This window comes from Centropristis striata, chromosome 9, assembly GCF_030273125.1.
Source record: "Centropristis striata isolate RG_2023a ecotype Rhode Island chromosome 9, C.striata_1.0, whole genome shotgun sequence".
Classification (NCBI taxonomy): domain Eukaryota; kingdom Metazoa; phylum Chordata; class Actinopteri; order Perciformes; family Serranidae; genus Centropristis; species Centropristis striata.
In genome coordinates this window covers 12195919-12209315 of record NC_081525.1, presented here as the reverse complement: position 1 = coordinate 12209315, position 13397 = coordinate 12195919, and the positions used below count along the sequence as shown (strand labels likewise).

The following is a 13397-nucleotide window of genomic DNA, read 5'->3' as shown; positions in this document are numbered from 1 at the left end:
TCTTTATACTACTTTTGACACCTAACCAGGACATTTTTTGCTATAAACCTAGATCAGTGGTTTTGTAGACTAAAAACAGCAGCCTTTTTTACAAGCGTGAACCGAACGTTTAGGACATGTGTGCTATTTTTAGAGCGATCCGCTCTGTACCGTGAGCCACGAAATGCTCATATGGGTCATTTTGACAAACGATCATATGTGTCGTTATGAGTGGTACTAACAAATGGTCTATTCTGTCGTTTAGCTTGGAGATCCTGTTGACAATGCCTTATTATGTGCTGTCAACGGCATTCCGTCCATTATTACCTTACACAATGAAAGTCCAGCTTCAGTTAGTTAAAAACTAGTTACTCAACAGCCCTCAGGGCCCTGTTGGTCTTGGTTGTCTTTAGTTTATCTTTAGGATCTTGAAGAAGGTCTCCAGCACACCTGTGTCCAAGTGAGGAGTCGAACTTTCATGCATAGTGGCGCACACACAGGCTCTCCTGGGGTTGGCATCAGTGAACGCATCCAGCAAAAAAGTGTTCACGCTGGAGTTCATTTCAGCAGAATGATTCTGTTTCTGTTGGCATCGGAGGGCAGTTTGAGTGAAGGCACCACCAGTCTGTTTGCTCTCGGCAGCTCAGGTTGTGGAGGGTCCCAACTGGCCTTTTCTTGATGCTGCAACCACAACCTCTGCCTCTCTTCACTGTGTTTCTTATGAGTTATACTCTGGCTTGAGTACCCCTGCATCTGCCAAAACACCGTAGAGTGTATCCTCGTCCATAACATCCTCTGCATATTTCCAAATGCTACTTTTGTTGTTGGAAACATACCTACTGCAGTTTGCAATACAAGCAAAGAGAACAACGACGTATTTTTGAGGGCCATTTTGAGTTCACCCCCAGTTTACCAAGCTGAAGTAGCATTCCGGAGTTCTTCCTCTCCTCCATGTTACTGCCACGTTAAACGAAGAAAAAAAAAACAGATTTTGCAGCTGCAAACGATCTTACATTTACCATTTACATTGACTGTACGTATATATAAAAGATCAAAAATTTATCTTTTAAAGGTTTTATATTGGCTCCTAGGCAGAGGCCTTTATGTCAATATAATATTCACCAGTTGTGTTACTCACACATTTAGTGTTGCCACAGTGCATCATATATAGTCAAACAACAAAAATACTTTCTCTGTAAGGTTCAATTTAAAAATGTGGTGAAAGGGTAAACTCTCAGACTCTAAGCTTTGAATGAATTGTCACTTCATGGGTGACTTATGTGGGATTTGTTTTTTATTTGAGGCTTGTAGTGAGTCATTTTGGTGTTTTTTGAACTTGCTGCTTTTGCATGTTGCACTTACATAACTGCTATAAAATTGGATATGTTTGTCTGCAGAATGAGCAGTTTCAGAAATGTTGGTAGCTGCAGGCAATCAGGAGACACTTGTAAGCAGCGGTGGATATTTGGGTTTAGCCAGATTTAATCCGGCCCTGACACAATCCAACACGAGTTACTGTTACCAAACAAAACATGATTCAACAGAACAACCCACCACTGTCCATCTGTGCTTGTTCTCTATTTATGCCAGTGGAAGTTGGGGAAAAAAGCAGTCCATCAGCAGTCCAGGACCGGGAGAACATCGATAAAAGCTGCCAGGAAATGGAGCTGCTGCCTACTGCAGAAGTCTACAGGGAGAGTCCCCAACCAGACACAACTTTTCATATAATTTTATTTTCATTAGAGGGTGACAGCTGGGGTGGCGAGGCCTTTTTTTTAAGGCATGGTACCCTGGTAAATCTGCCCCTGGTGGTCTTCAGCTGTTAGTTTACTAATGAAGGCCCTAACATTTCCACTGAATAATATTGAAAATACAATTTTCCTTTTTGTTTTGAAGTACAATTTTGAATGCAGGATTGCTTTAAGAGTTTACATTTTGGTATTTCTCTATTTATAATGTCATGGTAAGAATGAACATAATGAAAGAATCATGTTTTTGTTTATTTACATCCTTGTGTACATCCTTAACTTATTTGAATGGATAACTACATCGCTATAGGCTTACATATTTATCTTTGCTGCATGTAACAAGCATGACTGGACTTTTAATATGAGCTCTATCCTCTGTTTGCTCTTGACTTGAGTGTATTATTCACAGAAATTCAACAAATGAGATTATTCCTGCCTCTGGAGCAGCACTGTTTCTTTGCAATTACAATCTGCTGTGTAAGCAGTGCTGAAAATTTGAAAATCATGGCATTGACAGAAGCCACATTAGCAGGATATCGCAATTACCAAGCAATAGAAACCGAGTATTTATGAACTGTTTTGCATGTGTGTTCTCCAAAAAGTATTAAAACGGAGAGCACAGATGATCACTTAAAACCATAATGACAGTAATGTCACTCGAAATCAGCTCCACCCAAATGCTGGCTAATTTTATTATTGCCAAGTCTGTCATGTCTGCTAGCCAATCCAAATTTTATGCAGCTACAAAACAAGTAATTTGGCAGCTTGGGACTTATATTCTGAACAGTCACTGCGGGTGTTTGACCAGACAGTTAGCTTCACATAGTGGTGTGTAGTAAATTAGCTCAGACTTTGCCCTGTAGGAGAGAGAACCATGCCAGGAGAGATGACAACCCACACATCTCTGCAGCAAACGTGGCTGAGAGAGATGCTCGCCCTGATTTTGTCCACTATTTTGATGTTGTTTTCGACCCCTCATGTACTAATATTGTTGGTTTGACGCCCAAAATGTGAACAGGTCTAAGTATTAGTATTGGTACAAGCCAGTTAGCCAGTAGTTGATCTTTTGAACATGATCTGATTTTGTACGACACGAATTAAAAGAAAAACATGCAAAAATGTGTTAAGAGCTGGCTAGAGGGTTAATAGTTACTTGATCTGCTGGTGGGATGCAACATAGAAAAGGAAAGTAAAGGAAACAGCAAATCCAAGCAGGTAATCTATGTTACAGTATTAATATCAAAGAATGGTGGTAAACATGAAAACTTTAGACATCAAGCTGAAAAGGACAAAACACATCCAGCCCAAAAAGAGTTAACGAGTAAAGAGCAAAAAGAAAATGTCCATCACTTTCAAAAAAAGGACAAGAAATGTAAGAAAATCAAAGAAGATAAAAATTGGAGGAGAAAGGGTAAGTTTGGTTTCCCTTGTCATGCAAATCAGTTTGGCATCAGGGGGGAAAAAATACCTTCGTCGTCCGTGCGGTCACTATCACCTAAATCATCAGTGTGTTTCTTTGTAAGGGGACCTATAGGACCAAGAAGGAGAAGATGGAGGAAAACAGGGTGATCAAGAACACACACAGCTTTCAAAAGATGCTCTCAAAAGATAAGAAAGTATGTCAGTAATCATGTTTTTATAGCCCCTTTTTGGAAAAATCTTCACACTGACAAGGAGACTGGGTAAACAATACCACAAAGTCCACTTCACATGTTTACAGTAGAACTTTACTGTATATGAGTTCATTTAAGAAAGTTAAAGGAGCAAGAAAAGAGGGACTTTTCAAAAAAAAGAGGTGGAAAAATATTAGTTCTCTGTTGCAAAATGAAGACTTAACTGAGGATAAACCTCTTAGGATCAAAAGACATAAACCTATTTGAAACAGTGCTTACAGTAGCATCAATTATACATATCAGAGGCATTATGTTAACATTTGGAAATGATCACTGTAGCAGAGAGAAAAACAGAGGCTGTAAAAGAAGCAGCAGTTTTTAAGAGCAGAGCACTCAACTGAAGCATGTGACCAACTCCCCCCGTTGGGTTTCGAGTGTGTAAACTGTGTGTGGGCCAACACACACACACACATACACACACACACCTACATCCAATGACATGCATAGCTTTGACGGCAGTGGTGCTGCTTTGAGGCCTACACTGGAGTATTGTGGTGGAAAGTGTTAAAGATATAAATTGGAGAAAGCAATGTTTAAAACTTAAATTAAACTAGAAAATCATAGTGAAAGCCTTAGAAAGTGTTGATAATATTAAGATAATAATGGATTGGATTAATAATAATCCAATTTCATCAACAAAAAAAAAGAAAATCCAATATTGCTCTTAGAAATGGATTCACATTTTGGAAAATACACTTATTTGCTCCCACAGTTGAACAAGAAAAATTATTCAGTTAATGTAAGGCTACAGCCAGTTAGCTTAGCATATCATAAAGACTAGAAAAAAGAGGGAAACAGCATCCAACAGTAGGAGATTTGTGGGGGGATGCCATGCACCTTGTAAACATACATTTCCTGCTCTTCATCCTCCTCTTCATCCTCCAGCAGCGGAGACAAGTTGCATGAATCTATGAACCTCGGCTCTGAAATATCGGTAACTCAACTGAGCTGTGTATGGAGTAATCCATGGCACTGTCTATGGTGCTGAAGTAGCAGATGGATTTTTAATTGTCCTCTTCTGTCTGTCTACCTGGATCTATAATGCTCTCTAAACTGTATAGCTAAGGGTGGGAGTCGTTCATAAGATGATGATCTGCTACTTGAAGATGAACTAAATGAACCAGGTTCATCCCCCCTGTTCAAAAAAACCCACAAATTGCCTACTGGACTCAACAAGGTCACTGTGTCCAGATAGAACATGTTAATTAGTGAGCTGGTTAGTGGATTTTGCTTCCTTTAGACAAAGCCAAGTCCTCAGCTGCCAAAGTTGCCAGCCTTTATGCTAAGCTAAGCTTATCTGAAGCCATTTATTTAACATACAGAAACTGGACGATTTAGTGTATTCCCAAAATGACAAACTGTGGTTTTCCTGTAAAAGGCAAGAATAGAATAATTGAACTTGACGGTGTTTGAGTACCTGATGTGGTAGATTGACAGGGGAAGTGGTCAACAGCTTCTTCAGTAAAAAAAACAACACATTGCCATTTTAATATGTCTTTCGTGTACATACAGCAACATAAAGACATGCTATCTTAAACATATATAACAAACACAAATGCACAAACACACACAAAGAACACAGACACACAAAGAGATATGCACATATTGTATAACAGATCAGAAGACATGCAGTCTTAAAGGAAATGATGTTTGATAGCAGGGGGCATGGCACACAGAAAAAGAGAATAACATACTGGCAGCACTTAAGCCTTCACACGCTCATACACACACACACACACACAGACACACACACACACACACATGCGCACACACACACATACCCACACACACAAAGCAATGACATCCACAACATGAGATGCCAGAAAAAGACCACTCCAATCCTTTCCAACTATCTTCATTAGCCCCAGAAACAAATTGCCCGCAATTTTATGCAAATCCACTTCAATTCCATTTGACTTCATAAAATTGCTATAACAATCCATTTCTACATGGCGCAGGTTACAAGGAACATTTTGTGAATAAGGTTAATGTTGAAAAATGGCTCTATCTAAAAGGAAAATAATTCCTTCAGAATTTCCATGGCTGATGGTTTGAACATATCTGTTCATGGAATAGAGAACGCCAGATGAATCACTTGAAAGGCTCAAGATACTTTGAGTCAGAAAGTCATATTGATGAGTCATAATTCCTCCATCATTCAGCATAGTGGTGGTTTATTTTAAGGGCAACCATTTCTCTCCTGTGACTTTAAAGAGGAAGCGGGCTCCCTGCATATCATTCTGTCCTACAGCAGTCTCCCAGCTCTCTTTTGTGAATCTGACAAGCAATTTGATAAGCGAGAGCTGACTTGTGCTTTCTATGTGCTGAATAAGCACCAAGACACAAGAATCGCTTCTTTCAAAATGTGAAACGTCGAAGAAACACAGAGCGTCCGCTGTCTGGGGATGTGTTACCTGTTTATAAAGTATGCTGCATAGAGAGATCAGTGTCAGAGAAACACATGCAGGATGTTATGTTAGCCTTTTGGAATACACTGAGGAATGGAAGGTTCTGTATTAATACTTACGTCACATTTTAAATGTGTTTTTTTTATTTGATAAAACAAACAATCAAGAAAATGTATAAAAAAAAGTTAAAATAAAATAAAAGTTTATAATTAAAAAAATAAAATAATAATAATATCAACCAATAACAAAAACTGATAACTCTTGATGAATTCCAGGCTAAATTGGTATAAAATAGTGCACTATTAAATTTAATATTTATATTATGATAATAATTATGTGTGTTTTTTATTTGATAAAACAAACAATAAAATTTTTTTTAAAAAAGGAAAAAAATAAAATAAAATAAAAGTTTCATTTGAAAAAAATAATAATTAAAAGAAAATAATAATATCAACCAATAACAAAAACTGATAACTCTTGATACATTTCAGGCTAAATGGGTATAAAATAGTGCACTATTAAATTGAATATTTATATAAAATCTAATTGTCAATCTGACAACTGTAACTGTATATATGTAGATATTATATTGTGTGTGTATATATATTATATTTTGTATACAAATTGTATATTTGTTTAGTCGTTTATTCTTATTTCATTTTATTTATTGTATCTCATAATTCGTAATAAAAAAATGGAAAAAGTTGACTAAGTTGGTAAATCTAATATCTTTTCTAAATCAATATATTTTCGCACAATAAGACAAGTTTTCTCTGCATTACTAAATGCAGTTTGTTTAGTTTTAACACACAAGTTTATTTTTCATAACATATCAATGAAACAAGATGGTTGTTTTTTCAATGAGAAAATGCATATTTTCTGTATTTCCCTTATTGAAAACAACTTCTACCAGTGTCTACATATCTAAAGACAACTTCCATACACTACTTTACCACTTTAATATGTAATATGTATGGATGTATGGATGTCAGGTGTTATGGCTTTCTTCACTACCAGTATCCATAGTAACAGAGAGCCAAAGCTTCCAGTGTATCTTTATATAAAAGTTGCTTTTTATCAATACATTTCATAAGTTCTGAAACTATGAACTCACTTTTATCTAAACTTTATTTACCACAGCGTTCTGTCTAATGAAAACACTTTTAAAGTAACTGTCCTTGTAAAATAAATGGCCTACAAAGAAACAGAACAGAACTAGAGGTTAAAAAACAAACTGAATGTTTTTCTTGAGTGAGTTATAGGCAACTTGAAAACCTGTGAGAGTAAAAAAAATCTAACAAGATGTGATTGATGTGGCCGCTCTGTGGACTGCACATGTGCTGCTATTACAGTGGCATGTTGTTTGACTGAGGGTTAGTGGGGATCAGAGCAGACAAGACAGCTGCATGACAGCTCCTGTCACACACACACACACACACACACACACACACACTACAGACTCTACGCAAGTGACAGACAGAAACACAATCACGCTTACGCACTCATGAATACACACACATAGAGAGAGAGACTTCATACAGCAATCAGGTGTCATTTCAAAACTGCCCAGTGACAAGAAGGCCCCGACACTGACCTGCACTCACCTACCTGTCAGTGTGAGCATTTGTGTGTGTGTGTGTGTGTGTGTGTGTGTGTGTGTGTGTGTGTGTGTGTGTGTGTGTGCGTGTGTGAGATTCTACTGAGGTCTCAGCTGGCATCAGTTCTGATCAGTAATTATGTACTTCAAACTTTTCATGTTGTCATCTGACTCGCTGTGTTTCTTATCTCACCACTCTTCCATTCAAACATATCCTGCTTTGATGGTGAGTACCTTATTTTTTTCTTATTTATTCTCTTTTGTTTGTGTGCATGTGTGTACATGTGTGTGTGCATGTATGTGAGTGTCTGTGTGTGTGTGCGTGCATGCGTGTGTGTATATGTGTGTGTGCATGTGCGTGTGTATGTTTGTATATGTGTGTGAGTGTCTGTGCGTGCATGCATGTGTGTGTGTGTGTGTGTATGTGATTTGTGTGCGAGTGTGTGATTGTGTGTTCGTGTGCATGTATGTGTGCATGCATGTGTGCATGCGTGTGTATATGTGTGCGCACGTGTGTGTATATTTTCTATATGTGTGTGTTTGCGTGTGTGTGTGTGTGTGTTTGTGAATGTGCGTATGTGTGTGTGCTTGACTGCATGTGTGGGTGCATGTGTGTGTGTGTGTGTGTGCGTATGTGTGTGCAAATCTATGTGTGTGTGTCTGCATGCATGTGTGTGTGTGTGTGTGTGTGTGTGCGAAAGACTGGCTTTTGTGCTGCTTGAAATCTGCTTAATTGCTTCAACACATTGAACAATATAAAGCTCCAAAAAAGTAAAAACCTGAAGAGACACCTTGAATTGAATGAATAAGCCTTTTCAATTTTAAGTGAAAGTTATTTTTAACTGGTGACATCGAAGCCACCAGCTACCTACCTACCCACTATTATCTCTTTTCACTACGGCAAGGTCAACAAGAAATCTAATATACACTCATTAGACACTATATTAGAAACACCTTAGTGATCTAATACATATCTGCCATAACATAATACACATTATATGAATGAATGTGTGCCATTTTTTGTCCTATCCATTTACATGAGGGAGAAGAATTTTACAAAAACCTCTCATTATAACCACTAACTATATATATATATGTATATATATATATATATATATATATATATATATATATATATACACCTATACACTGCATCAGGTTGCTAAAAAAGTAATTATCGGATGATATGGTGTCCCAATTTTAATTCCAGGTTTGGTTCTAGGTAAAACAGAGAACATGTGGGTGAGACTATGGGTTTCCCATAACAAGTATATCAAAATAAAGTTCCAAAGGGCCCTTTTACAGTAGAGTTAGAGTTTTCTTTCCCAGTCGTTTATTACATAGGATATCCAATACCCAATGCATGCAGTTGCATAGAGTCATGGGAACCAACCAACAAAAGCTGCACAAGAAATAAACTGTGCATGCGTTGTGATGGTGGTTTAATGGGGCAGGGCAGTATATTGTTGAGTTGAGTTTTTGGGGTTTGGGCCATTTCTACCTGTTATAATAACACCATTACAATTTCTGAGATCTGTGAAAAAGCATTATGAGCCCGATTCTCACCAACTTTGTTTAGAATTGAAGTCACAAGCAGTAAATGTCAGTAATAATCTCTCATTGGACAAAAACTCCTACACAACTATGGTAAGTGATTCAAACCAGGTCAGTCTGTGAACTCTCCTTGGTTTAAAACCTTCCTGCTTATATTTCTTGTGACATCAAACATCTCAATAGTGAGGACGCCATGCTCCCAGATCCCTGTAGTTACCTTGGTGAATCTACTGTTGACAATGAGAGTGAAAGGTACAAAGACACCCCATTTGTATGAAACCAAATTTTCTCTTTCAAGCTGAAAAAGAATCAGAAACAGCTCGTGTAAAAAGTTTCCATTCTCCTATATGTGTCCAACTTCAACTTCAATTCAGCAAAAAATAACGCAGTCTCTGAATCTATAATCTATACTTTGTGTCTTTCCTTGTCTTTTGCAGTTGCTTGGTTTTTTCTCTGTCCATCTGTCTCCTCCACACTCATAGATCCCTCTCTCCACCATCAGAATTGATTGAAGACTGATGAAGAGGAGTTTCACGCTCTCTGACACTCTGCAACAATCCATGACTCAAAAAGCCAGCTGGGAAACGAGGATAAGACACACACACACACACGCACAAACACTCACTCACTCTCACACACACACACACATACCCTCAGGCATTCCCCCTCTCCTGGATGAGGTAATTATTGCGAGGGGAGTCTATGCATCGATCGCACATTCAGCACAAGAGCTAACCATACATACATATTGCTCTCTGTATGCATCAGTCAAGGTCTGCACCAGCATAGAAACACAGTGGCTTAATCAATCACCAATGCACATTAAAAAAGGGGATCTAACAGAGCGCACGGCTCAATGAGCCAAATAGGTAATCTACTACTGACCTTGGATAAAATCCCTACAGGCTGTAAACTATAAATACAGAATTCATTCCCCAAGGTAAAACTGGGAGTCTAATGCACTTCAGCAAGACCTTTGATGAGAGGAATTAACAGAGACTGTGAGCACTGAGTAAGCACAGGGAAAGTGTGTGCTTTATGAAAGTGCGATGATGGGACACAGTAGATGAGAAACACACATGAGCACTGATGCCCCCATATGGTGAATATTTGCAACATATTATTATGAAGCAGTGGATGGTTTCCTACGAAAAGCAACAATCACTAGTTCTCCAACCTAAACGACAGAAGAGGTTGTGTATCAGTGCCACAAATTACAACACTTACTCTCTCTCATCTGTGGTGGTTCTACTGGACCTTTCTGCAGCTTTCGATACTGTTGATCATCAGATCCTCATCTCCACCCTTCACCACCTGGGAGTATCGGGCTCTCCCCTGTCTCTGCTCAAATCCTATCTCAAGGACCGCACCTTTCGTGTAATCTGTTTCAGAGCCCTGTCCACTCACTACCGGGGTCCCTCAAGGCTCTGTCCTGGGTCCGCTCCTTTTCTCTGTATACACCAACTCCCTTGGCTCCCTCATCCACTCGCATGGCTTCTCCCATCATAGCTATGCCAACGCTACCCAGCTAATCCTCACATTTCCCCAGTCTGAAACACAGGCAGCAGCATGTATCTCTGCATGTCTGGCCGACATCTCCCAGTGGATGTCCTAGCGTTGCCTTGGCGTGACTCTTGACAACCACCTGTCCCTCTCCACAAACAACACCGCCACCGCCAGATCTTGCAGATTCTTGCTGCATAACATCAGGAGAATCTGCCCGTTTCTCACTCAGAAGGAAGCTCAGGTCCTGGTCCAGGCACTGGTCATCTCACGCCTGGACTACTGCAACTCCCTCATGGCAGGTCTGACTGCCAACTCATCGAGAATGCAGCTGCTCCATTGGTCTTCAATCTTCCCAAATTTTCACACACAACAACCTCATCCGCTCCCTCCATTGGCTACCGGTGGCTGCGCGGATACGCTTCAAGACTCTAGCTCTGGCGTACTCCGCTGCTAATGGATCAGGTCCTGCTTACATCCAGGACCTTGTCAAACCCTACACCCCTACTTGCCCTCTCCGCTCTGCATCAGCCAAACAGCTGGTGACTCCCACCCTAGGTCAACTCGCCTCAAAACCTCCCAAATGGTGGAACGAGCTCCCCACCGACATCAGGACCTGAGACAGCCTGTACATCTTCCGCCGCAGGCTGAAGACCTACCTCTTCCAACAATACCTCGGTTAAGTCATGGTCACCTAACATATATACATATATATATTTATAAAAAAAAATGTAAAAGCTTTTCTTCATTAACATATAGCACTCCTGTAGCGATTAGAGTTGGCTCTTAAAGTTATGTACTTACTTGATTCCTGTGGTCTAAGGCTAGTACCCTCAGGTTGAATGCACTTATTGTAAGTCGCTTTGGACAAAAGTGTCAGCTAAATGACATGTAATGTAATGTAAATGCAATGTAATGTATCACATGTAATGCGGTACAGCGGTGCATTTTAAAAATAGCACACAAATTGCTCAATCGCAGTTGTAAAATAGGCAGCAACTGGGTTTTTTTTACAGTGTGGCCAAGTGCTGCATAAAATGCTTACTGGGTTGTCTGCTTTAAAAATGTACACTTCCATCATGAGAAAAGGCTTTAGGGAGGACGTGTGGCTGGATGGTGGGTTACTGTGACATAGGAGACTGTCTGACCATCTCCTACCAACAGTAATGTTGGTTCATTTTAACCATGGCCAGAATCTCCACCAAGTGCTCTCAGGCTAAGACATGTAAAACAGCTCCATTTTAATGATCCTGCATGTCTTACTGTCTTTTAATAGATTCCCCCAAAACACAGTTTTGCTGCAAGATAGTCTGTTTGCTGCCGGATACCCAGCCATTCCAGCTGCGATTCATTTCAAGATCTGTTTGTCGATTTTCAAGCCTTTTTAAATTGATACTTTACATATAAGAGCAATAAGAGAGGCTTCTGTGAAACCATCTAAACAGATGTGCATGAGAGAACTGAATAATGCTGCCATTTATCCAGACTGTGAAACAAAATGTGTATGAGGTGTCGAGGAAATGACTAAAATATGTCATGTAAATGGAAAAATGTGTCCTAACATAGATCATAAGATTATGCAATTCTAAAGGGGTGTTTGTGTGTGTGTGTGTGTGTGTGTGTGTGTGTGTGTGTGTGTGTGTGTTTGTGTGTGTGTGTGTGTGTGTGTGTGTGTGTGTGTGTGTGTGTGTGTGTGTGTGTGTGTGTGTGTTGGCAGAGGGGAGGTGGATTATGCATTAATATTCCAGATCATCATCAGGCTCTTTGCCTGTAGCATGAGGAGTAATGTTAGGCAGAAGACAAACAGATAGGATTGAGAATTATTTGTTTCAGCCCGTCAGCAGAATGGAAGCAAAAGTGAAAATAAGGTGTTTTATAAAAGAGAGTAAGAGCATATATATCACAAAAAAAAAGAAAAAAAAACATCCTCCGGGGAGACTGCTAGACTAAATAATTGCAGATGTCTATTTATTTGTGTTTGTTTTGATGTGCGGTAACATGTGGGCGAGACCTGCATTAGACCTCGTCTCAACAATCCATATAGGGAAAGGTGATGGAACAAACATACATATGTAACACCGAAGAATCATCTCCAGACAGTCAACAAGGTGCTAGGTCACATTATCGATGTTTGTATACTGCACATGGAGAGTGGAACTAAAATAACCCAGACAACCCTGATTATATAATCCCTTTTACTTTCCTTTTATTTTTGCATTTCCTGTTTTCCTTTTAAATAATTTCTAAAGATAAGACACACTAGGCACGCACATTAACCCTGTTTACCATATTTTATGGTATGTATGATCATGATTGAAAAAAAACACAGTAAACAGGACATCGTACTATAACCTGATGCTCTTACTAAAGCCATTATCAGAAAGGTTTAACACTAACTGGTATATGTAGCAGACACACACACACACACACACACACACACACACACACACACACACACGTAACTAAGTACATTTACTCAAGTACTGTACTTAAGTACAATTCTGAGGTACTTTTATGTAACTTTTTAAAATTATAATTCACTACATTTTGAGGCAAATATTGGACTTTTTACTCCACTACATTTAGCTGACAGCTTTAGTTACTTTTCAGGTTGAGATTTAACATAAAATATATGATCAATTTAAAGCGATTAGACTTTTTTAAAATTAAATCTTATAACAGTATATTAAGTAATTAAATGAGCCCTGTCTTCAATAAATTAAAACACTGCTTACATCAAAACATTAACACAAATAATGTTAAAATATATTTGAAATATATAAAACAATCTGAGTGGGTACATTCTGCATAATGAGTACTTTTACTCATACTACTTTCATACTCTAAGTACATTTTGATGCTGATATTTTTGTACTTTTACTTCAGTAAATTTTGAACGCAGGACTTTTACATGTAGTGGAGTAATTTCACAGTA

General features: G+C 38.8%; 1 protein-coding gene across 1 annotated transcript in view; it reads right to left on the bottom strand.

Moving 5' to 3' along the window:
- nlgn1 (neuroligin 1) overlaps positions 1–13397 on the bottom strand; it is a 453450-nt gene that overhangs the window by 283632 nt on the left and 156421 nt on the right. The window contains exon 3 of the mRNA XM_059340847.1: positions 3196–3255. Within this exon, the coding sequence (XP_059196830.1) occupies positions 3196–3255 (60 nt within the window). The remainder of the gene's footprint in view (positions 1–3195; positions 3256–13397) is intronic.